The following is a 27,531-nucleotide window of genomic DNA, read 5'->3' on the forward strand; positions in this document are numbered from 1 at the left end:
TTATCATGTGCTTTGATACTTTAAATTATTTTCTTTATATTAAACGTCTCGATGTTTCGTTTTTCTTATATCCCTATTTCGTATTTTTATACCCACCACCATAGAATGGTGACGGGGGTATAATAAGTTTGTCATTCCGTTTGTAACACATCGAAATATCGATTTCCGACTATATAAAGTATATATATTCTTGATCAGGGAGAAATTCTAAGACGATATAACGATGTCCGTCTGTCCGTCTGTCTGTCTGTCTGTCTGTCTGTCTGTCTGTCTGTTGTAATCACGCTACAGTCTTCAATAATGAAGCAATCGTGCTGAAATTTTGCACAAACTCGTCTTTTGTCTGCAGGCAGGTCAAGTTCGAAGATGGGCTATATCGGTCCAGGTTTTGATATAGTCCCCATATAAACCGACCTCCCGATTTGGGGTCTTGGGCTTATAGAAATCGTAGTTTTTATCCGATTTGAATTTGAAATCTAGAGGTATTTTATGACCATTAAGAGGCGTGCCAAAAATAGTGAGTATCGGTCCATGTTTTGGTATAGCCCCCATATAGACCGATCTCCCGATTTTATTTCTTGCGCTTATAGAAACCGCAGTTTTTATCCAATTTACCTGAAATGGGAAATCTAGAGGTATTGTAGGACCACAAATACGTGTGCCGAAAATTGTGAGTATCGGTCTATATTTTGGTATAGCCCCCATATAGACCGATCTCCCGATTTTACTTCTTGGGCTTATAGAAACCGCAGTTTTTATTCAATTTACTTGAAATTGGAAATCTAGAGGTATTGTACGACCACAAATACGTGTGCCAAAAATTGTGAGTATAGGTCCATGTTTTGGTATGGTCCCCATATAAAACGACCTCCCGATTTGGGGTCTTGGGCTTATAGAAACCGTAGGTTTTTACCCAATTTGTCTGAAATTGGAAATCTAAAGGTATTTTAGGACCACAAAGAGGTGTGCCGAAAATGGTGAGTATCGGTCCATATTTTGGTATAGCCCCCATATAGACCGATTTCCCGATTTTACTTCTTGGACTGCTAGAATCCGAATTTTTTATCCAATTTGTCTGAAATTTGAAATCTAGAGGTATTTTATGACCATAAAGAGGTGTGCCACAAATGGTGCGTATCGGTCCATGTTTTGGTATGGCCCCCATATAGACCGATCTCCCGATTTTACTTCTTGGGCTTATAGAAACCGCAGTTTTTATTCAATTTACCTGAAATTGGAAATCTAGAGGTATTGTAGGACCACAAATACGTGTGCCAAAAATTGTGAGTATCGGTCCATATTTTGGTATAGCCCCCATATAGACCGATCTCCCGATTTTACTTCTTGGGCATCTAGAATCCGAAGTTTTTATCCTATTTGCCTGAAATTGGAAATCTAGAGGTATTTTCGTGTTTTAGTATAGCCCCCATAAGAACGATTTCCCGATTTAACTCCTTGGGTTTCTAGAAACCGTAGTTTTTATCTGATTTGCCTGAAATTGTAAATATTCTGGTATTTTAGGCTCACAAAAACGTGTATCGGATTAAGTTTTTATCGGTCCATTTGGCAATGCCTCCATATAGACCGACTTCACTTTTTGAGGGTGTAGAAGGCGCACTGATCATGAAAATTGCTTGAAACTCAATGTAAAATTTCCAGATTTTTCTTCTACAGATTTAAGATTTCAAATCAAGACGTTATTTTATAATTTTCTTGCACACTTACAAGAGATGTTAATGATTCCTCTAAAACTCAAACAAAAATGGTTCTTATAAATCCAGAATCTGATATAGTCTTCATAGGTGAAATCTTTAAATTTATCTTCGGGAAGTGTCCTCAAGTCCTCTAGCCCTCCTGAAATTTCAAAGGAAACCCTAATATCTGGTTCATGGTGGTGGGTATTTAAGATTCGGCCCGGCCGAACTTAGTGCTGTATATACTTGTTTGGTATACATTTTATATTTCTATTTTATCTATTGTTATAAATTTTCTTTTTACTATTGTTTTGTTTAATTTATTATTGTTAATTTTTAATTCATATATATATATATTTTTTATTTCTGTATCAGGTGTAGTAAAAAGAAAATGTGCAATGGCGTTTAAGTCAGATCGATTTGCGCCAAATGGTGTTCGAAAGATGACATTTCGTATTAAGAACAAGGTTGCCACACGAGCCATAGGTTAGGTTAGGTGGCAGCCCGATTTATCAGGCTCACTTTGACTATTCAGTCCATTGTGATACCACATTGATGAACTTCTCTCTTATCACTGAGTGCTGCCCGATTCCATGTTAAGCTCAATGACATGGGACGACCTCCATTTTATAGACGAGTCCGAACGGCGTTCCACATTGCAGTGAAACCACTTAGAGAAGCTTTGAAACCCTCAGAAATGTCACAACCATTACTGAGGTGGGATAATCCACTGCTAAAAACTTTTTGATGTTCGGTCGAAGCAGGAATCGAACTCACGACCCTGTGTATGCAAGGCGGGCATGCTAACCATTGCACCACGGTGGCTCCTACAAGAGCCATAAATAATCTACCAAAAATTTGAAGAAAATTTTACTAAAAAACAAAAAATCTTATTTTGCAAAATTTTATTTATATTTATTTTGTAATAATTTATTTCTACAGAAAATTTTCTCAAAATCTTATTTCTATAGAAAATTTTATCAAAAATGTTTGTAGAATATATAGAATATTGTGTCACATTTTTATTTCTATAGAAAATTTTGTCAAAATTTTATTTCTATAGAAAATTTTGTCAAAATTTTATTTTTATAGAAAATTTTGTCAAAAATTTTCTCAAAATTTTATTTTTATAGAAAATTTTGTCAAAATTTTATTTTTATAGAAAATTTTGGCAAAATTTTATTTCTATAGAAAATTTTGTCAAAATTAATTTCTATTGAACATTTTGTGAAAATTTTATTTCTATAGAAAATTTTACCAAAATTTTATTTCTATAGAAAATTTTGTCAAAATTTTATTTCTATAGAAAATTTTGTCAAAATTTTATTTCTATAGAAAATTTTGCCAAAATTTTATTTCTATAGAAAATTTTGTCAACATTTTATTTCTATAGAAAATTTTTTCAAAATCTTATTTCTATAGAAAATTTTGTCAAAATTTTATTGCTATAGAAAATTTTGTCAAATTTTATTTCTATAGAAAATTTTGTCAAAATTTTATTTCTATAGAAAATTTTGTCAAAATTTATTTCTATAGAAAATTTTGTCAAAATTAATTTCTATTGAAAATTTAGTCAACATTTTACTTCTATAGAAAATTTTATTACTCTAGAAAACTCTGTCAAAATTTTATTTCTAAGAAAATTTTGTCAAAATTTTATTTCTGTAGAAAATTTTGTCAAAATTTTATTTCATTTTCTTGTTTTTGATTTCAGCTTAAAACCATGCATTGACTAAACTTAGTAGCTTAACCAACAGAGGAAAAGAATGTTTGTCAAATTTATTTGGGCAAAGCCCTATAGACTGCAAGATGATTGGATGGACGCACGTTTCGGAATTACCACATTCCCCATCAGTATCCTCTACTTGCAGCAAAACTATCAACCAATTATCAAAATAAATTCAGACAGTTTATTTCTATAGAAAATTTTCTCAATATTTTATTTCTATAGAAAATGTTGTAAAAATTTTATTTCTTTAGCAAAATTTTGTCATTTTATTTCTATAGCAAAATTTTGTCAAAATTTTATTTCTATAGAATATTTTGTCAAAATCTTATTTCTTTAGAAAATTTTGTTCCTATAGAAAATTTTGTCAAAATTTTATTTCTATACAAAATTTTGTAAAAATTTTATTTTATCAAAATTTTATTTCTATAGAAAATTTTGTCAAAATTTTATTGCTATAAAAATTTTGTCAACATTTTATTTCTATATCAAAATTTTATTTCTTTAGCAAAATTTTGTCATTTTATTTCTATATCTATAGAAATAAAATTTTGACAAAATTTTATTTCTATAGAAAATTTTATTGCTATAAAAAGTTTGTCAACATTTTATTTCTATATCAAAATTTTATTTCTTTAGCAAAATTTTGTCATTTTATTTCTATATCTATAGAAATATAATTTTGACAAAATTTTATTTCTATAGAAAATTTTGCCAAAATTTGAAAACTTTGTCAAAATTTTATTTCTGATGGAAATTTTGTCAAAATTTCATTTCTATAGAAAATTTAGTCAAAATTTTATTTCTATAGACAATTTTGTCAAAATTTTATTTCTATAGAAAAATTTGCCAAAATTTTATTTCTATAGAAAATTTTGTCAACATTTTATTTCTATAGAAAATTTTGTCAAAATCTTATTTCTATAGAAAATTTTGTCAAAATTTTATTGCTATAGAAAATTTTGTCAAATTTTATTTCTATAGAAAATTTTGTCAAAATTTTATTTCTATAGAAAATTTTGTCAAAATTTTATTTCTATAGAAAATTTTGTCAAATTTTTATTTCTATAAAAAATTTTGTCAAAATTTTATTTCTATAGAAAATTTAGTCAAAATTTATTTCTATAGAAAATTTTGTCAAAATTAATTTCTATTGAAAATTATGTCAAAATTAATTTCTATTGAAAATTATGTCAAAATTAATTTCTATTGAAAATTTAGTCAACATTTTACTTCTATAGAAAATTTTATTTCTCTAGAAAATTTTGTAAAAATTTTATTTCTATAGAAAATTTTGTCAACATTTTATTTCTATAGAAAATTTTGTCAAAATTTTATTGCTATAAAAAATTTTGTCAACAATATTATTTCTATATCAAAATTTTATTTCTTTAGCAAAATTTTGTCATTTTATTTCTATAGCAAAATTTTGTCAAAATTTTATTTCTATAGAAAATTTTGCCAAAATTTGAAAACTTTGTCGAAATTTTATTTCTGATGGAAATTTTGTCAAAATGTCATTTCTATAGAAATTTTTCTGAAAATTTTATTTATACAGAAAATTTTCTCAAAATTTTATTTCTAGAGAAGGTTTTATCAAAATTTTATTTCTATAGAAAATTTGTGAAGTATCTATAAGTAGGAGAGGAATATTGTGCAAGATCTACCAAAACATCAAGATTTCTACCAATCTAACAAACAGTACAAAATCTATGATTTTTGGTAGAATTCTACCAATTGTGGCAATCGTGATTAATAAGCTTATCTGTTAGTTTGCTTCGGTATGCATTCTAATGCGACCTTGTGAACTAAATTCATAGAATGACGTACTCATCCAGTATGGAACAGATTTGGGATTTTTTTTTTTAACATGGTTGTTACACCAAATTTCGATACAACTTTACAGTCTTGTTTTAAATTTGATTTGTCCCTATTTTCATTGGGCTCTTCAATTTAGGCATTTGAATTGAGAAACATCAGAAAAATGGAAAAGAGTAAAATTTGGAGCCAAAATAAAGAGATAGAAAATAAAGAATCAGAAAATGGCCAGCAGTACAAAGAAGAGCCAATTTGGCTCTTTAAAGCCAATAACGGCAACGTTGGCCATAGGTTAGGTTAGGTTAAAGTGGCAGCCCGATTAAGTTTCAGGCTCACTTGACTATTCAGTCCATTGTGATACCACATTAACGAAAAGTACCTATTACATACAGGCACTTCTAGTTGTTCGCCATAAAGAGTAAACTTATGTTATCTCGCCAATGAAAGACTCATGTTAAAGTAACTAACCGGTCTCAGAACTGTGCCTGGCTGACTGTGACTAACCAGTGGCGGAATAATCCTGTACTTCTTTCAATTGTATTTTGAATTAGTTGGTTTTTTGGCTTTATTTTTATATTGTTATTAATTATTTTTTATTAAATCTTTTTTTTATTTGTTTTTTTTTTTTTTTTATGAAATTTTTTCGTTAAAACAATATATCTCCCATTTTATTTCTATTGATAAATATTCACAATATGTCCATGGTAAATTCTTTATTCCTATTCGTAAAAAAATTTATAAAAAATATTTATATTCAGTGAATTAGGTGTATTAGTGCGGAATCTCTTCAAGAGGTATAAGAACACAAAACCATAAGCTATTGTATGGAAAAGGTTAAGTGGCTGACAAGTGTGAAAATCTATGGCGATTTAAAAAAAATGTTATGTCTTCAAGTAAATTTTTCTATGAAAGCAAATAAAATTTAGAATTAATAGCAACTTATATAAAAAATCAAAATAATCAAAATACAATAGTGAATTAGTCTATAAGAGAATAGCAAAAAAATAAATAAATAAAATATAAATAGACATAGAAATACAAAAATAAATAAAATAAAATTATAAACTTTATAAATAATATTTTTCATAATGTTATAGCAAAAGCTTCAACTGGCACAAATTTCATGTATTCGTTTTTTTTTTTTTTTGTTTTTTGATTTGGCTTAAAAAATAAAAACATAAAAATTTTATATAATTTTTTATTATTTAAAGATCTTTCCAAAAAAAAATTTATTATATTCAATAAAATGTCAAGCCTTTTTAAAAAATTAAGAAATTTCTCATTATTTTATCACTAATTATTATTATTATTTTTGTTTTTGCAATTTTTTTTAATAAGCATTTAACTAAGTAACAAAAGAATCTGACCTATGTTTTCTATTTTTATTAAGTTAAAAACAAAAAAAAAAAACAGCACACTTCTTTTCGTTAGAATACATTATATAAAATATTTCGTTTTCTTCTAATTTTATTTTATTTAATTTTTTTCAGTTTTGGTGATTCGATTGATATTCTGTTTCTGGTTGTACGATTTATTCTTATTTGATTTCTTGTTTTTTTTTTTTTTTGAGTTTAAAGCAAAGACAAAACACTCACCATTGGACGATAGCCAGCACCAGTTGTAGCAGCCATAGGTTGAGGTGTCCAATTAGCACCAGGTTTCGCGGTATTTTTCGGTGAATTCCATTGCACAGGTCTATGGAAAATGAATAATGGGAAGAAGAGTTTGTTTTTCGTATTGTTTTTTCCTTTTTTTGAGGGGGTTTTCTTAGTTTTATTCTTTAGGGAGGATGAATGGAAAGAATGAAGATTATGATGATTTGAGGGTTTGTTATGAAGTGTTTGGAAAGGGACCACATTTGTAGAAAGGATTCTATTAAGGAAGGATATGAACATTAAGCTTCTTTGATTGAAAAATGTGGCGTGTGATTGATAGGCATGAACTAAACGTAACTTTGAAAATGTCCAAAGAATAACTAAATGTTAGGTTAGGTTAGGTTAAAGTGGCAGCCCGATTAAGATTCAGGCTCACTTAGAATAATAAATAAATAAATAGACGCATACAGAGTTTGTCTTTTTTTGTTGATTTTTTTTTAAATTGTCTAAAGCATAATGTGAATATAGTGCTCGATGTTCTATTTACTACGAAAGGCGAAATTGGCTTTTGTATCTTTTTGTAAAATTCCCTTTTGAATGAATAGCTGTGAATGTAGCATTGCAGACACATTGAAAATCTATTGGAACCATTGTATGTATGATTAACACATATAAATATTTTTCATACGCTCCAAAGAACGTATAAGTAATATTAATTTTTGGAAATATTTATTTCATGGTGTTTCCTTTTCCTCTCGTAAAACTAAAATAAAAACAAGTATATACGGCCGTAAGTTCGGCCAGACCGAATCTTATGTACCCTCCACCATGGATTGCGTAGAAACTTCTACGAAAGACTGTCATCCACAAATTTCAACTCACATGGTTGTTAAATATCATATACTACCACCACGTACCAAATTTCAATCAGATCGGATGAATTTTGCTGCTCCAAAAGGCACCGGAGGTCAAATCTGGGGATCGGTTTATATGGGAGCTATATATTATTATGGACTGATAGGAACCAATTCCTGCATGGTTGTTGGATACCCTATACTAACATCACGTACCAAATTTCAACCGAATGGGAAGAATTTTGCTCTTCCAAGGTGCTCCGGAGGTCAAATCTGGGGATCGGTTTATATGGGGGCTATATATAATTATGGACCGATATCAACCAATTTTTGCATGGGTGTTTGAGGCCATATATTAACATCGCATACCAAATTCCAACTGAACCAAATAAATTTTGGTCTTCCAAGAGGCTCCGGAGGTCAAATCTGGTGATCGGTTTATATGGGGGCTATACGTAAAAGTGGACCCATAAGGACCAATTTTTGCATGGTTGTTAGAGACCATATACTAACACCATGTACCAAATTTCAGCCGGGTCGGATGAAATTTGCTTCTCTTAGAGGCTCCGCAAGCCAAATCGGGGGATCGGTTTATATGGAGGCTATATATAATTATGGACCGGAGGCTATATATAATTATGGATTTTTGCATGGTTGTTAGATATCATATACTAACACCATGTACCAAATTTCAGCCGGATCGGATGAAATTTGCTTCCCTTAGGGGCTCCGCAAGCCAAATCGGGGGAGCGGTTTATATGGGGGCTATATATAATTATGGACCGATGTGAACCAATTTTTACATGGTTGTTAGAGATCATATACTAAAACCATGTACCAAATTTCAGCCGGATCGGATGAAATTTGCTTCTCTTAGGGGCTCCGCAAGCCAAATCGGGGGATCGATTTATATGGGGGCTATATATAATTATAGACCGATATGGACCAATTTTTGCATGGTTGTTAGAGACCATATACTAACACCATGTACCAAATTTCAGCCGGATCGGATGAAAATTGTTGCTCTTAGAGGCTCTGCAAGCCAAATCGGGGGATCGGTTTATATGAGGGCTATATATAATTATGGGGTTTGATGTTGATGGCAAGGTATCACAAAACATCTTCACATCGTATTCTAAATTGTAAGTTAGTCCATATGGGGTATATATGTTAGACAAAAAAGACAGAATAAATACCTATATAAGCTTCTTTCGTTTTTGATCAGGTGGATATAGAGGAGTCTATAAATAATGTTGAACCGATACGAACTAATGAGTTCCATATATAATTATGTACCGATATGGACCAATTTTTGTGCGACTAGTTCTAAATTTTAGTAGGATCAGATAAAATCCAGAACACTCACGAAGAAAAATCTGGGGATCGGTTTATCTCGGGGCTATATATAATTATGGACAGATATGGACCAATTTGTACATGGTTGTTAGAGAACATATACTTAACCAACGTACAAAATTTCTACTGAGGCTAATGGTATTTGCTCCTCCAAGAGGCTTCTGAAGTCAAATCTGGGTTTCGGTTTATATGGGGGCTATAAATACTTATGAGCCGATATCAACCAATTTTGGCATGGTTGTGAGTCCATATACTAACACAACCTACCAAATTTCAACCTGATCGGATGAAATTTTCTCCTCCAGAGGACTCAAGAATTAAAATCTGGGAATCTGCCTAACCTGGGTCCTTAGATCAAATCTGGGGATCGTTTTATATGGGGGCTATATATAACTATAGACCGATATGGACCAATTTTTGTCATGAATCGATCCATATACTAACATCACGTACCAAATTTCAATCGGATCACTTGAAATTTGCTCCTCCAAGAGGATCCGCAAGCAAAATCTAGAAATGGGTTTATATGGGGGCAATACATAATTGTGGACCGATGTGGACCAATTTTGCATGGGTGTTTGAGGTCATATACTAACACCACGTACCAAATTTCAACCGGATCGGATGAATTTTGCTCTTCCAAGAGCTCCGGAGGTCAAATCTGAGGATCGGTTTAAATGGGGTTTATATATAATTAAGACCGGTATGGGTCAATTTTTACATTGTTTTTTACATAAGACCATATACTAACACCACGTACCAAATTTCAAGCGGATCGGGTGAATTTTGCTCTTCCAAGAGGCTCCGGAGGTCAAATCTGGGGATCGGTTTATATGGGGGCTACATATAATTATGGACCGATATGGACCAATTCCTGCATGGTTGTTAGAGACCATATACTAACACCACGTACCAAATTTCAACTGGATCGGATGAATTTTGCTTCTCTAAGAGGCTCCGCATGCCAAATCTTTATTCGTTTATATGGGGGCTATACGTAAAAGTAGTCCGATATGGCCCATTTGCAATACCATCCGACCTACATCAATAACAACTACTTGTGCCCAAGTTTCAAATCGATATATTGTTTCGTTCGGAAGTTAGCGTGATTTCCACAGACTGACGGACAGACGGGAGGACATCGCTAGATCGACTCTGAATTTCAGCACTCAGAATGTATATAATTTATGGGGTCTTAGACCTAAATCAAATCTGAGGGTCACTTTATGTATGGGCTAAATATAAATATGGACCAATTTCTGCATGGGGACTAGTTTGAATGGTAATTATGGACAATTTTTGCATGACTGTATCAGGTCCAAAATTTTTACCGGACACGATGAAATTTGTTCTTCTAAGAGGTTCCGGAAATCAAATCGGAAGTCAGTATATATATGGGCTATATATGTAATCATCGGATGGACCCCCAGCAAAAAAAAGCGTCGCCAAAAAGGTAATGAAAATGTTCTTTTTGGATCCGGAAGTGGTGCAAAATTGACGCAGAAGCGATGAATTTAACATTGGCTTGTCATAGGACGGAAGTCCTCCATTTCAACAGCCGGTGCACTGAATTTCCATCACTTCTTTAGGTGTGATCCGAATTCAATGTTTTGGATGTAAAAAATAATTTTTTATAATTTTTAATGAATTCTAACGCTTCCCTGAAATATGTTCAAAATTTCACAATTTTTTCAGATTGAATTTAGCATTTTTTTTGACACAATTTAAATAATTTGTACCATTTTATGAATTCTTAAACTGTTTTTAACCAATTTGAAACAAAAAAGGTAGAAAATTACCCATTAAAAAAAGTAAAAAGCAAGTCACAAAAAATTTAATTAAAAGAACTCCTTGTGTAGTTAAACTAAAGAACATCATTGGGAGTACATCTTCTGGAAGTGCTTTTAAAGTTGTGCCTTTGGAAGAACTTCCAAATTTTTTGCTGTATGTTCCAATGCATGGTTGTTAGAAGGTAAATATCACTTAGAGACTTTTAACAGGATCGCATGAAATTTTTTCTTCCAGGTTGCCCTAAAAGCCAAATCTAGAGATCGGTTTATATGGGGTGCAATATAGTGCATTTACAATACCATCGGACGTACATCAATAACAACTACATATGCCAAGTTTCTGCTAAAATAGCCGAGTTCGTTCGAAAGTTATCGTGATTTGAACGGGCGGACATCGAAATTAGGTATAGCTACAGCCCAAAATTCCAAGCTCACTTAGACTATTCAGTCCATTATGAACCATAGTGGTGAAATTCTCCCTTATCACTGAGTACTGCCGATTATACGTTTATGGACCTCCTCCGGAAATCAAATCGGGAGTCAGTTTATTTATGGACTATGTACAATCATGGGCCAATTCATGGTTGTTAAAAGGCAAATATCACGTACAAAATTTTAACCGGATCAGATGAAATTTGGTCTTCCTGGTTGTCCCAAAAGCCAAATCTAGAGATCGATGATCTAATATAGCCTATTTGCAATAACATCCGACATACATCAATAACAACTACTTGTGCCAAGTTTCTGCCAAAATAGCGGATTTCGTTCGAAAATTAACAAGATTTGAACGGACGGACATCGAAACTAGGTGTAGCAGCAGGCCGATATTTCAATCACGAAATTAATTGATCCAATTAATTTTTAATTGATATTTCTTCAATCAAAGAAATGATAGCATCAATCATCAACGTCAATTAAAAAAATAATTGATCCATTTAAAAATTTAATTGATACCACTAATTTTCGTGATTGAATTTTGTTGACCCAATTAAATTTTTAATTGAAATTGTTTTAGAAAATAATAAAAATGGTAGTGATATTTTTGCGTGTACGTTTAGCTCAATGACATGGAACCTCCTTTCTATATTCGAATCGGCACGGCATTCCACATTGAAATGAAACAACTTAGAGAAGCTTTGGTCTATCGGAGATCTATAGATCGTTTTATGGGTCTAACGTCAAGCTTGAAAACAGGGCTGGAATTTATTAAGAATAAGAAGTTCCCAGAATAAGAGAATGGTACAAAGAAAACGACAAGTTAGAGAGTAAAACAAGCTGAATACAAACTTAGGTATATGTCAGCTGACATGAAATGGGAAATAACCTAATCAAATAAAAAATAGAATCATGTAAAATCGGATACGGACTTTTTCCATGGATACAACCAGAAATAGATAACTTGAATAAAGCCATAGTTTAGTTAAGCTAGACATTTTTACTGCAGACATATAGGATGAATGAATGAATAAATCGTAGAGCATAAAAAGAACAAAATACAAGCTATGTACATGAAGGTACACACAAAAAAAAATATTTTTTTTTTTCTGTTGTAATATAAATTTATAGACATTATTTTCTATACAAAGAAATCGCCAAAATTTCAAATGAATTTAAAATTTCTTTTAGGAGAAAAAAAAATATGTTTTTTTTTTGCGTGTATATTTTGATGAGTGTTTATATGCGTTTGTTTTGTTTTTTCATGTGTACTTTTACTCACTTTGTGGTAGCTGTTTTATTTATATTTAAATTTTCTACAAGCGACATTAGCGAACTATCCAAGTCGCCAGTCAAGATCTTTCCAGTGCTGGCTGGTTGCTGCTGCTGTTGTTGCTGATGTAGCTGTTGGTCAAGACCACCTGAAGTAACAACATTTGTTTGATTTGCTGATGACTGGCCAACAAAATTGTTTACTGTAGCTGAAGTGGCTGTTATGCCGGGCTTTAATACATCGCCCAAAGCATCAAAGCCTTTATTTTTGTTATTTTCGAGTTTACGTTATTTTCGTTTGTTTTTATTATTATTTTTTTAATTACGATAATTTTTTTTGCAATACCCGGTTTTTTTTTATATGAGAAAATGTTTTTTTTTTTTTTTGCCATAGATTTTTGTTACATTGAAAAATGAAAACAAACAAAAAATCCCACACGAAAATAGAGATAGAGGTGAGATTTGTTTGTTTATGTTTATGTGTGGTAAGTTAACAAAAGGTGGTGAATATTTGAAAATGTGCATATGAAAATTAATTCAAATGGTAATTTGAAAAAAAAATCCCAAAATATTTACAATAATAATGAAACGAAATGGAAGGGGAGGCCATTAAATTACATGTAATATATAAAATATGATAAAGATTTTTTTTAGAAAATTGTTTATAATATATTTCATTATGAAAACCCAAAAACCAAAATATATAATATACATATAAACACGAAAACATGTATACATATTTTGTTTTTAATTATATTGATATAAACCAAGAATATTTTAATCCGATTTATGAGTTCATTCCACCATTTGTTTTATTAGGATATTGCCGTTTTTTGTTTATTTATCGAGATTTTTGTTAAATATTTTTTATGATTTTTTTTGTTTGTTTTGAGATTTGTGCCACCATGATTTATTTATTAATTTTTTATTGTTGTTATTTATAAATGTTCAACCACCAAAACACATAGTTTTTAAAGTTTACATTTCACACAATATTTTCAATGTTGATTTTGTTTTTTTTTTGTAATACGTTTGTTTTACATTAAATTAATTATAATAAAAAAAAACATAAAAAGAGAAGAAGAAAAAAATACATTTGCAAAATAAATATTGATGAATTTGAGATTTTGTTGCTTTGTTTTGGTTACAAAAATAAAAAATTAAATAACATGTTCAAGTAATTCTAATATCTATTTAAAAAATCAAAAAGAGAAACAAATATAAAAGAAAAAATTCTAAAGAAAAAGATCAAAGATAGGCGGGTAGATTGACCCAAGAAATGACTTTAAGATAGTAAATGCATTTATTAAGGTTTGATTTAAAAATAGTCTTCAAAAAGTCTTAAACTTCCTAAGTATAGTATTGAATTATTGTATTATTTACCTATTTTTGTTGATGTTTATTTTTTTTTTTTTTTTGTATAACAAATTTAGAAAACTGTTATAATAATCAGAAAATTAAAAATAATTTTAAAAATCTACGTTTTTAGTTAATTTTTTTCTATATAAAATTTTTCTAAAACTCAATACTTGAGGATAACACTCCTAACATTTTAATAACACTAAGCAAGTCCGTGACCAAACACTAAATATTTCGGTCACCTTGAAATGGTAAAAACCTCGTTTACTATTGAAATCCAGATGATTTTTCCTCTACAAAAATCTGTTATTTAGCCCAAAGGAAATTATCTTCCCCCTTTAAAACTCTATCTTAAGGTATTTGCATTTATAACAGTTTTAAAAAACTATTATATACATTTATAACAGTTAAAAAAAACTATTATTATACCTGAGAGAACATAATTTCAAATCTTCACAATTTTTCCAATATAAAAATCTATTATTTCACAAGAAGACTATATATCTACTGATAGCTTTCATTTTTTTATATAATTATAACAGTTTTACAAAACTATTGCACTTATGAATAATTGGGAGGATAAAATTTCAAAACTATATTAATATAACAAGTAAGTAAAGTCTAAAGTCGGGCGGGGCCGACTATATTATACCCTTCACCACTATGTAAGCCAAAATTTGTGTTACCATCTCAACTACTTCAGTTAATTGGAGTAAACTTCCATTGAAAATGGGTCTAAAATGTGTAACAGTCTACCATATTTCCCCAACTCTGGTGTACGTATATATGGGAGCTATATATAATCTGAACCGATTTTGACTAAATTTCACATGTATAGTTAGAATAGTAATTCTGCTATCTATGCGAAATTTCACGTAAATGGGAGTATAACTTTGGGCCCCCTGGTCATATGAGTGCAAATCGGATATAAGATATATGGGAGCCATATCTAAGTCTGAACCGATTTCAACCAAATTTGGCACAATTACCGATACTACTAAACGTACTCCTTGTGCGAAATTTGAAGCAAATTACGGCAAAACCCTTGGATTTTGAGGCCATATAAGTTCAAATCGGACGAAAGATATATATGGGAGCTAGAAATAAATCTGAATCGATTTTGACCATATTTGGCACATACAATAGTATCGTTAAAAGTACCGCTTGTGCAAAATTTGAAGTAAGTCAGGGCAAAACTCTAGATTTTGAGACCATATAAGTCCAAATCGGGCGAAAGATATATATGTGAGCTATATCTAAATCTGAACCGATTTTAACAAAATTTGACACACTTAACGATACTATTAAACGTACCCCTTGTGCAATATTTGAAACAAAGCACGGCAAAACTCTGGCTTTTGTGGCCATATAAGTTCAAATCGGACGAAAGATATATATGGGTGCTATATCTAAATTTGAACCGATTTCAATCAATTTTACCAAGCATTGGTAGAATGTCAATTCTACCCTTTGTGCAAAATTTCACGAAGATCGGTAGTAAACTTTGGCCTCTGTGGTCATATGAGTCTAAATCGGACGAAAGATATATATGGGAGCTATATCTAAATCTGAACCGATTTGGCTGATATTGTGCAAGATTTTCGAGATTCATAAAATTTTTGGATGTACGGTATTTCAAGAAAATCGGATGATAAACACGCTAACTATATAAATATATATGGCAGCTATATCTAAATCTGAACCGATTTTTTCCAAAACCAATAGCGATTGTCTCTGTCTCAAGAAACGGCCCTATGCCAAATTTGAGGACGATCAGACTTAAATTGCGAGCTATACTTTGTGCACAAAATTACATATACAGACAGACGGACAGACAGACGGACATCGCTAAATCGACTCAGAATTTAATTCTAAGCCTATCGGTATACTAAAAGATGGGTCTATGACCACTATTTCTTGGCGTTACATACAAATGCACAAACTTATTATACCCTGTACCACAGTAGTGGTGAAGGGTATAAATATCCAAACCAGTATTATTATTAATACCAAGCTAAAACTTGAGCTTATGTAGGGGTTGGAAATTTTAAAAATCAATTAACCCATGGAATGAGTGGTACCAGAAGTATTGGTCCTAGGCCCCATACAATACAAAATAATAGTTTCAGTAATCTCCTAATTGGGGATTTGATCAGATTCTGGATTTATAAGAAACAATTTGGTTTGAGTTGAGTCTTAAAATACCTAGATTTCCAATTTCAGGGAAATTGGATAAGAACTACGGTTTTTATAAGCCCAAGACCCCAAATCGGGAGGTTGATTTATATGGGGACTATATCAAAACCTGGACCGATATAGCCTATCTTCGAACTTGACCTGCCTGCAAACAAAAAACGAATCTGTGCCAAATTTCAGGACGATAGCGCCATTATTGAAGGCTGTAGCGTTATTACAACAGGCAGACAGAAAGACGGACATGCTTATATCGTCTTAGAATTTCTCCCTGATCAAGAATATATATAGTCGGAAATCGATATTTCGATGTGTTACAAACGGAATGACAAACTTATTATGCCCCCGTTACCATGGGTATAAAAATGGACCATAGGACTTCTAGAGAAATTAATCATATTGATTATATTTCTTTATGATTTTAAAATAAAATATCAAATAAATATTTGAAAATGATAAAAATTCAATCATTTAACCTTTAAGAGGAAAGTGTGAAAAAAATAGAGCAATATAGATATTTTATTCCTCCACGATTGAAAAAATGTCATCTAAGGCTCAAAAATCAAATGAGTTTTAACATTGAAAATCAGAAAATGAATTGATTGAAAACTGTATCCAGATGCGCAAAGCTGGATCGTCTAGAAGACTTTCATTTGATACACATCTTAACATTTTCACAACGCCTTATTTTGCATAACACCTCATAAATGTAGCGAATACTACTAATTGCGAAGGGTTTTATGATTATACCAGTTTAAGAAATCTGTTATACGTTTTATTCTTCATTCCCCATTTCTAAATTTATATATTTTTTATCCAATTTCTACGAATAAATTTGGTAATAATTCAGATCTATATTTAAAATTTATAATTTACTTTGAATATCTGTTATTTTCTTCTGATTTTTAAATATTTCATAATTCCGAGAAATTTTATAAAAACGTCATACACAAAAAATAGATTTTAAGTTAGATTGAATACCGATGTAGAATAACTGTTATACTATTTTGGATTTCATTTATATTCTTCTAAACAAAACATTTATTCCCTTATTGTGTTTTTATAAAACTGTTATACAGATAAATAAAACTGTTATACAGATAAATTGCAAATTTTAATATGAAAAAATTATATTTTCAAATATTTACTTTACATATTTTATGTAAATGCATTTACCTATAAAGTCATTTCTTGTGCATTGTGTACGTTCATAAATATGAGGCATGTATTTTTGTTTAATACGTACAACAACAAAAGAAGAAAAACAAAGCAAGCAAATGAGATTAGTTTATGAGATGTGTAGTTTTATTTACAGAAATATTTATTATAACCACCACCATTTTATTTGTTATCTTAAATAATATTTACACACAAAAATATTGTATTTATAATATTCCAATATGGCCTTTATATTGCGATCTATTGCAAATCTAATACTCCTTTGGATATGAAAAAGAAAATGTTACACCGAGGCTTAAAGGAAGATCGCAAAAATTGTTTGACCTTGTAAAAAATTAGATTTTCCAAAAAAAAATTAGAGAAAAATAAAATAATTTCCTATTTATTAACTATCGTAAACAAAATATCCAAATATTATATTAAGTTTAAATTGTTATACTATTTCCTAATTAAAAAATGAAATATTCCCCTCATCATCATGTACAAGACAAAAGATGTGGAAAACTTAACATAACAATTTACACTACGTGATATAGTGTTTATAACAGTTTTAAATACGTTTTTGATCGATTGTAAACCCTAATCCTAAGACAACGTTTTAAACAAAAACTGTTATACTAGTATTCCATCAAGAAAAAAACGAAAGAAAGATTTGTTCAGAAAAAAAAATCTATGTAACCCTAAGGACATTCGAAATCTACTATATAAAAATAAGTGGGGTTTTCCTTACTGACGCAATAACTCCAGTACGATCGAACCTATTTCCATGATTTTGCATTCGTTGGAAAGGTCTCGGTCTCTGTGAGGTTTATAGCAAAGGAAATTCAAAAAAGTTTCAACGGAAAAGCGGAAAAATCTTTTTTTACACACAGCTCTATTACAAAAATTTATAATTTGAATTCATCGCAGTTGCTTTTGCTATAAAATAATTTTATTTTATACACATGAAAAATGTTCGGAGAACGTAGAGGGTAATCATGTGGTGAAAATAGGGTACCTCATTTTTGGATATCTGGTGGGAGAGGGGGACATCCCCCTTGCCTGACTTTTTCAAAACTGGGCAAAAGTTCTCCGATTTGGGTGAAATTTCCAAGGAATGTTAGTGGTGATGCCCGCTACTTTATTTTTCGATATTTGGTCGCGGATGTGGACCATTCTTTATAGGATTTTTGTTTAAAGTCAGTAAAAAAATAAAAAACAAAAATTTTTTGATTTACTTGACATTTACAGAGAACACGCCGTGAGGTTATGTATTTATTATGGGGTACCTGATTTTTTAATATTTGAACGGGAAGGGGATCTCTGCTTTGCCCGACATTTTGAAAATTGGAACAAAATTATCCGATTAGCTTGAAATTCTCAGGGAATGTTGAAAAGGGGCGTCTAGGCAAAGAACAGCTACTTTACTTTCGATATTTGGTCGAGGAGGGGGGCCTTCCCTTTGTCCGACTTTTTTTTTAAAGTACAGTGAAAAAACTTAAATTTGTCGACTAACTGAAATTTTACGGGGGAACCACCGTGATGCAATGGTTAGCATGCCCGCTTTGCATACACAAGGTCGTGGGTTCGATTCCTGCTTCGACCGAACACCAAAAGGTTTTTCAGCGGTGGATTATCCCAACTCAGTAATGCAGGTGACATTTCTGAGGGTTTCAACGCTTCTCTAAGTGGTTTCACTGCAATGTGGAACGCCGTTCGGACTCGGCTATAAAAAGGAGGTCCCTTGTCAATGAGATTAACATGGAATCGGGCAGCACTCAGTGATAAGAGAGAAGTCCACCAATGTGGTATCACAATGGACTGAATAGTCTAAGTGAGCCTGATACATCGGGCTGCCACCTAACCTAACCTATCCTACAGGGAGATTATGAAATTTATATGAGGTATATGATTTTTTAATATTTGGTCGGGGAAAAATAAAAGGGCACAGGGGGACCTCATTTCTCCTCAAGTATATACCGTGAAACAATTAAACTTTTCCACTTGAAACTTGAAATTTACAGAAGATGTGGGGTAGGTTATATTATTATAATGGATTTTGTGATATTCGGACCTCCTTGCTGCCTCCCTTTGCCTTGCTGTTTAAAAATTGGGCTTATAAATTGCTTGAGATTTTCTCGGACGTCTGCACGATATTGGGACGGGGAGGGAGACCTCCTCTAAAACTGAAAAAACTAGAATTCTCAAGTTTACTTGAAATTTACAAAGGCCGTAGGGGAAGGTTATGAAATCAATATGGTGCACTTGATTGTTGGGTATTTGGACGGGACGTCTGCACGATATTGGGACGGGGAGGGAGACCTCCTCTAAAACTGAAAAAAACTAGAATTCTCAAGTTTACTTGAAATTTACACAGGCCGTAGGGGAAGGTTATGAAATCAATATGGTGCACTTGATTGTTGGGTATTTGGACGGGAACCTTCTCCTTGCTCCACACTATGAAACTTGAAGGAAAGTTTACAGATTTTCTTGGAATTTGCAGAGAAAGTAACGTCCCTTTACAAGAACCTTCTCCGATGCACATGAAATTGGTAGAAGATGATTAAATTTATACAGGGTACATGATTCTTCGATGTTTGGTTGGGGAAGGGGAATAGTTTATGAAATGAATATAGGGTACGTGAATTTATGATATCTGGTCGGGGAGGAGCGAAGGAGGGGGTTCCCTTTTGCCCGATTTTTTGAAAATAGAAAGTAGAGGATTGTCGATAAATGGGAACTCGGTACATAATTTTATGATTTTTCCACAGGCTTCTGCCAGACTTTTTTAAGTAAAAAAATTAAATTTACATGGAGTTGACAAAATTTGATTTTCATAGAGGGTGCTTCACTTTCCGGTATCGGTATATGTTTGGGAAAGGCATGTCCTCCATGTCCAACACTTTAACAAATGTTAATATGGTAAATTTTTAAGTCCTTTTATTTTTTCCGATTTATTGACTGTATGTTGTGGAGAAGTATACCTCCCTCCCCTTGACAAAACACGCTTGAAATTCACAAGAAATGTAGAAGATTTGATTACAGAACAATTAAAAAACAAAAAAATTGGTTGAAAGGGAACACCCCCTACCCGACGTTTTACATCTGCATAACCGCCCTAAATATATACCTACATATTGGAAGGGAAATATACGACTATATGAATGTTCAAAAGAGTAATTCTACTTATAAACGGCAACATAAAAAGCTAAATATTTGTTGTTATCAGTCTAGGCCAAGAGCATTTGACATTTATAGTTGCTAGTGCTTTTTTTATGTATTGTAATATTCAATTAAAATAAATATGTAAATAAAATAAATATTGTTATTACCTATGACATCAGACTGTATAACAATTATCGGACGCTATTATATAATCGTTAGAAGCTATTGCAAAAAAATAAACTAGATAAATTCGATGCAATTCTCAAATATCATTAATATAACAGTTCCATCAAACTGTTATACATATCTTATAGCGTGAAAAAACCAGCATTTTAAATATTCGTTGCTCTTAGCTTAGTTCATTTTCAACATATGGATGTATAATTGTATTATTCAACTCTTAGAAGGTGAAATTATATATGATAACTGTTATAAAATAATATTATTGTTCAAATGATTAGCTATTGTTCATAAAATATGAAAATTTTAGTTTCTAATTTGTATCATTAAATTTATTCCTTCAAGCCTCTGTTTTTATATGTAAAAACACAATTACACTGCAAGAAAAGTTACTAGAAAAAACACATTTTACAAACTCTAAAAATTTACCCTAAATTAAATATGTTCCCTGTACAAAGTTTTTATTTATGGTATTCCATTTCCTAAAACACAGACACAGATGAAGGCACGCGCACAATCATATTAAAAAAAAATATATTATCGTAAAATTAAAACAAAATTTGACAAAAATAGTTTAAAGCAATAAACAAAAACAAATCTTTGGGAAAACATACAAAATAGGAAATACTATAATAAACTCTATAAACTAAACGAATAAAATGAACTAAAAACTATCAAAGACAAATGGAAGCAGCAAACTAAAATTAGATTACCAATGATTCGGTTTCAAAAACAAAACTCACATAAAATAAAATTTATGAAATATTTTTGAAGGACATACGTAAAGGACATTATGATTTAGAACATTTAAAAGTACATATGAGTACAAAAATAAGGATTTATATGCCAAGGAAGCGTACTTTTCTTTTCAACATTTGTGCTGTTTTAAAAAACACAAAACAAAAACATTGAAAGAAAAAGTTAACAAAATTAAATAAATAACAATTATTTTTTTTTACTTCTACCAGAGCAAAAAATTAAGAAAAAAAAATTGATATGGGATGTACACAAACAAGGTGTGAGAAGGTGTTTTTATATACTACAACAAGAAGTACGCTTTTAAGCTTGGAAGACAAATGGCAGAAAATGATATTTTCAATAAAAGGCTTTGCTTTGCTTTTGATTTGGTTGTAGTTTCCAATATTGGAAACCAAGCTAGTTTTGTTAATAACATTAAATAGATCACCTGGTGGCTGAGAAGTTGCCGTAATGGTATTGGAGGACCCCGCTACTAGCGGCGGTGGTGCTCCTCCAGCCATAAAGAGATTATTTGCATTTGGATTCATCGCAATGGAAGTCATATTGTAGTTAACACTTGGGGCATTTGTCGATGATTGAGACGTAGATGATGCTAATAATAAAGATGATGAGGTTGAAGTTGTGGTGTTGTGGTCATTGAATAAATTTTGAGGTTCCATAGAATCAAAAAAAGGATTTGCTAATGCTGCTCCAGTTGCTAAATTAAAATAAAAAAAATATATACACACACATAATACATGATATCAAATTAGAGGGGGGTGGGGGTCTTTTTTTCTTGATAAATTAGTCTTAACAATTTTTCACATAGCTATCAAAACTTTAATATTTTAATATTCAAATGATAAATAATAAAACCTTTTGTTTAACGTACACCAACGCATATCTTTATAAAGTATTTCGAAAAATTCTAATAAATACAAAATTAAATTTTCAGCAAACTGTTATACCATGTCTTTTGACGCTACAATAATTTATAAAAAAAAAGTTTGTAAATAAAGCGAAATTTCCATTTTGGGTCGTGTGATAATAAATTAAATAAGTATAACAAAAAAGTTGTTATTTGATCAATATAGTGGTTTATAACGGCTTTATAAAACTGTTATACTTTCTTCAAATTCATAGCATGTCTGGTATGACGAATAGAAAAGAACTTTAGACTCTAAAAGAGGTCGGAACTCAAAGGTGATAAACTGCAAAAACTATATCGGATAGCCCAAAAATCCTGCAAAACTTTCCTTAATCTCTTGGATTTTGGAGATCTTCGAGATTATTTAAAATCTTCGAATCCATTTTGCAATAGGAAATGTACAAAGGTATTTTTGTCCTCGTTTTCATTTTATTCCAATCAAAAACCATCGGCAATGATATACTTGTACATACAATTTTGAATTTTTTTGAACGATGTAATCTTCTGAACACATTGGACTAACATACATTTTTATACCCACCACCATAGAATGGTGACGGGGGTATAATAAGTTTGTCATTCCGTTTGTAGGATAGGTTAGGTTAGGTGGCAGCCCGATGTATCAGGCTCACTTAGACTATTCCGTCCATTGTGATACCACTTTGGTGAACTTCTCTCTTATCACTGAGTGCTGCCCGATTCCATGTTAAGCTCAATGACAAGGGACCTCCTTTTTTAGAGCCGAGTCCGAACGGCGTTCCACATTGCAGTGAAACCACTTAGAGAAGCTTTGAAACCCACAGAAATGTCACCAGCATTACTGAGGTGGGATAACCCACCGCTGAAAAACTTTTTGGTGTTTGTTCGAAGCAGGAATCAAACCCACGCAAGGCGGGCATTCTAACAATTGCACCACGGTGGCTCCTTGTAGAAACCGTAGTTTTTATCCAATTTGCTTGAAATCAGAAATTTGGAGGCACTTTAAGAGGTCTGCCAAAAATGGTGAGTATCGGTCCATGTTTTGGTATAGCCCCCATATAGACCGATCTCCCGATTTTATTTCTTGGGCTTGTAGAAACTGCAGTTTTTATTCAATTTACCTGAAATTGGAAATCTAAAGGTATCGTAGGACCACAAATACGTGTGTCAAAAATTGTGAGTATCGGTCCATGTTTTGGTATGGTCCCCATATAAAACGACCTCCCGATTTGTGGTCTTGGGCTTATAGAAACCGTAGTTTTTATCCAATTTGTCTGAAATTGGAAATCTAGAGGTATTTCAGGACCATAAAGAGGTGTGCTGAAAATGGTGAGTATCGGTCCATGTTTTGGTATAGCCCCCATATAGACCGATCTCCCAATATTACTTCTTGGGCTTAGAGAAACCGTAGTTCTTATCCAATTTGCCTGAAATAGGAAATCTTGAGGTATTTTAAGATCATAAAAAGATGTGCCGAAAATGGTGAGTATCGGCCCATGTTTAGATATAGCCAAATTTTACTTATAGAAACCGAAGTTTTTATCCTTTTTGCCTAAAATTAGAAATCTAGAGGTATTGGAGGACTACAAATACATGTACCGTGTATTGGTCCATATTTTGCTATATCCCCCATATAGACCGATCTCTCGAGTTTACTTCTTGGGCTTATAGAAGCGTAGTTTTTATTCAATTTGCCTGAAATTGGAAATCTAGAGGCATTTTAGGACCACAAAGAAATGGGTAAGGCCTATATATTGACCGATTTCACTTCTTGAGGGTATAGAAGGCACACTGATCATGAAAATTGCTTGAAACTGAATGTAAAATTTCCAGATTTTACTTCTCGTAATCATTTAAATTAAGGGGGTGAAAATCTACAGATTCTAGATTTCAAATCCAAGCGTTATTTCATCATTTTCTTGCACGCTTACACGAGATGATTATGATTCCTCTAAAATTCAAACAAAAATGGTTCTTATAAATCCAGAATATGATATAGTCTTCATAGGTAAAAATTTTAAATATATCGGGTAGTGTACTAGTTGAACTGCTCTGTTTAGGAAAATATCTGTTATAAAACCCCTTGACATTTCAACGGAAACTATAATATTTGATTCATGGTGGTGGGTATTTAAGATTCGGCTCGGCCGAACTTACTGTTGTATAAACTTGTTATTTTCCCAAATTACCAATGCGAAATTTTATTTTTAGTCGTTTCATAATAAATTGACTAAGTGTAATAAAATCAGGCATTATTTGACTAACATAGTGGTTTATAACAGTTTCAGAAAACTGTTATACTTTTTTTAAACTCATGTGTCATGTTTTTGTTGGTATATTGCACTTTTGAGCATGTGCAGTAGGGCGAATAGAAAAGAACTTTAAGATCTAAAGGAGGTTTGAGCCGAAAATGTACAAGTAAATATTTTATGGTTATTATCTTTTTATTTATATTACGGCAGAGCCTTGAAATTTGCGAAGTAATTTTTGGCTCCATTTTAAATTTATTACTATCAAAAATATTCTGCAATTATTTACAATCCTACATAAAATTTTTTCAGCTGATCTTTCTTTCTTTTCTAATATTTTTGGATTTTTTGAACCGGATATTCAAATTAAGAATTTATTTATCAATAAAGGGTGATAGGTCAAAATTTGGTCAATATAAACTTGACGTATTTCTTTCAATTTTGCATTTAAAAAACAATAACACCCCTCATTTTGAAGGTGTGTGTGTGTAGAATGTTGCTTCTATTTTGATTTTGGAATTCACTCTTCAGTTGTCAAAATGCCGTCCAAGCAAGAAGAGCAGCGTATCAAAATTTTGCTCGCGCATCGCGAAAATCCGAGCTACTCGCACGCAAAGCTGGCAAAATTGCTAAAAGTTGCCAAATCAACCGTTACAAACGTAATTAAAGTGTTTGGGGAACGTTTGTCGACAGCCAGGAAGTCTGGATCGGGGGGAAATCGAAAACCGGAAGCCGCTGAGACGACAAAGAGAGTTGCCGGTAGTTTCAAGCGAAACCCTAACCTCTCTCTCCGAGATGCCGCAAATAAGCTGGGTGTATCGTCTACAACCGTGCATAGAGCCAAAAAACGAGCCGGACTATCAACTTACAAGAAGGTAGTGACTCCAAATCGCGATGATAAACCAAATACGACGGCCAAAGCGCGATCCCGGAGGCTGTACACGACGACCCTGACGAAGTTTGACTGCGTGGTAATGGACGACGAAACCTACGTCAAAGCCGACTACAAGCAGCTTCCGGGACAGGAGTTTTATACGGCAAAAGGAAGGGGAAAGGTAGCAGATATTTTCAAGCACATAAAACTGTCAAAGTTCGCAAAGAAATATCTGGATTGGCAAGCCATCTGTACCTGTGGCTTGAAAAGCAGCATTTTCATAGCTTCCGGGACCGTCAGCCAAGAAATTTACGTGAAAGAGTGTTTGAATAAAAGTCTGCTGCCTTTCCTGAAGAAACACGGTTGTTCCGTACTGTTTTGGCCGGATTTGGCATCTTGCCATTACGGTAAAAAGGCCATGGAGTGGTACGCCGCCAACAACGTGCAGGTGGTTCCCAAGGACAAGAACCCTCCCAACACGCCAGAGCTCCGCCCAATTGAGAAATACTGGGCTATTGTCAAGCGGAACCTAAAGAAGACTAAAAAACTGCTAAGGACGAGCAGCAGTTCAAGGCAAACTGGCTTTCTGCGGCGAAGAAGGTGGACAAGATGGCTGTACAAAATCTGATGGCAGGTGTCAAGCGTGAGGCCCGGCAATTCGGATTTGGAAAAGCGAAAGCCTAACTGAATATTTTTCCTGAATTTTATACTAATTGAACTTGAAAAAGAAATTTAATTTGATTTTTTAAATAAACGATTTCACCGATTTACACGCGTTTTCCCTTGACCAAATTTTGACCGTATCACCCTTTATGTACAATTATATTATCAATATGTATGACTGTCATAATTCTGATATACTATACTGCTAAAATGTTAAATTTCTAAATATTGCAATCTGCACACTTTGGACAACATTTGTCTTCTCTCATGATACCAAATAGCTAACAAGGAAGGTTAATAAAATACTTTCTGATAGCAATTATAAAATATTGTATTTTGTACTAATTTAACCTTAGCACTAAGATCAGGCTTTCGCACGAAAATCTGTTATAATCCATATAAAAAAATATTATCGGCAAATAACTGCGAAATCTTTGATTTCAGCTTTTTCCAAAGCATATTGTTGCAATCTCGGAATTTTCGCACACAAAAATAAACAAGGGAACCTTTTAGAGCAATTAACACAAATATTACCAATCAACACTAATATTACGGATTCATTACTGAGTATGATACAATTCTTAATTGCAAGCGCAAGAGGGATACAAAAAAACAAAATTTTTTTAATTATCACAATATTTTTTTTTTAATTATAAATTTTAAGATATTTTGCGTGGGTGTACGTTAAAATACAAACACATTGGGTAAAAGACATAACAAACAATTTCATATAAACTAATAAAATACCTATGATCTTGGGAACTAAACATAAATTTGTATATTCAATTAACTCAAGGGAAAAACATTTCAAAATGTTTGAGTGACCTTTGCTTGGCTAGGTAAAAATATTCATACTCTTTCATTTATGGTTAGAGAGGTCGTAGTTAATATCCTTTATAATCCTTGTTATCAACCAAAAACTAAATATCCATTACAAAATTTTAATAAAAAAAATATACACCAAAAAAATTAATATAAGACAAAAATATTTAAAAAAAAATTTAAACAAAAATCAAAAAAATTAATTAAATTAAAAAAAATTAAATATACATAACGAGAGATGTATATCGGTTAGTAAATGAGATTTTTGGTTAATTTTGTTATTTTTCTTTTGTATTCTCTTTCTTTCTCTATAGCATTAACAATGTTTTTCTTTAATCATATATCATTCTTTGGGGTTTATTAGGGTATGGTTAAAAAAATATCAACACCATTTATTGGTATATTGTAATATAGTATGTATATATACACATTTAAACAAGTTATTATATTATGGAAATTATAGAAAGAAGGGCGAGGTTAATTGGTGAGTTGCTAAATTAAATAAAGTTAATTAAGTTTACTATTTTGGGGGGCGTGGGTTAAATATCGAACATTTACAAACAAACGAAATTATGATTCAACAACTGAAACATAAATTCGTAAAATATAGTATAACAAACGAATCAACAAAGGATAAACAAGATAATGGGAACAAGCATAGATCTTAAAATGTTCAAACTTAC

General features: G+C 31.8%; 1 protein-coding gene across 25 annotated transcripts in view; it reads right to left on the minus strand.

Annotated features, from left to right (window-relative positions):
* The window catches only part of lap (phosphatidylinositol-binding clathrin assembly protein lap), a 93,035-nt gene that overhangs the window by 17,563 nt on the left and 47,941 nt on the right, over positions 1-27,531 (minus strand). For 18 of the 25 annotated variants that reach the window (XM_075290034.1, XM_075290038.1, XM_075290049.1 and 15 more), the window contains 3 exons: positions 21,782-22,051; positions 12,551-12,800; positions 6,834-6,933 (listed from right to left, as the gene is read on the minus strand). In XM_075290034.1, coding sequence (XP_075146149.1) covers positions 6,834-6,933; positions 12,551-12,800; positions 21,782-22,051 — 620 coding nt within the window. The remainder of the gene's footprint in view (positions 1-6,833; positions 6,934-12,550; positions 12,801-21,781; positions 22,052-27,531) is intronic. The other 7 variants (XM_075290042.1, XM_075290045.1, XM_075290043.1 and 4 more) reach the window with 3 other exon arrangements.

The sequence above is a fragment of the Haematobia irritans genome, chromosome 1 (genome assembly GCF_050003625.1).
Source record: "Haematobia irritans isolate KBUSLIRL chromosome 1, ASM5000362v1, whole genome shotgun sequence".
NCBI lineage: Eukaryota > Metazoa > Arthropoda > Insecta > Diptera > Muscidae > Haematobia > Haematobia irritans.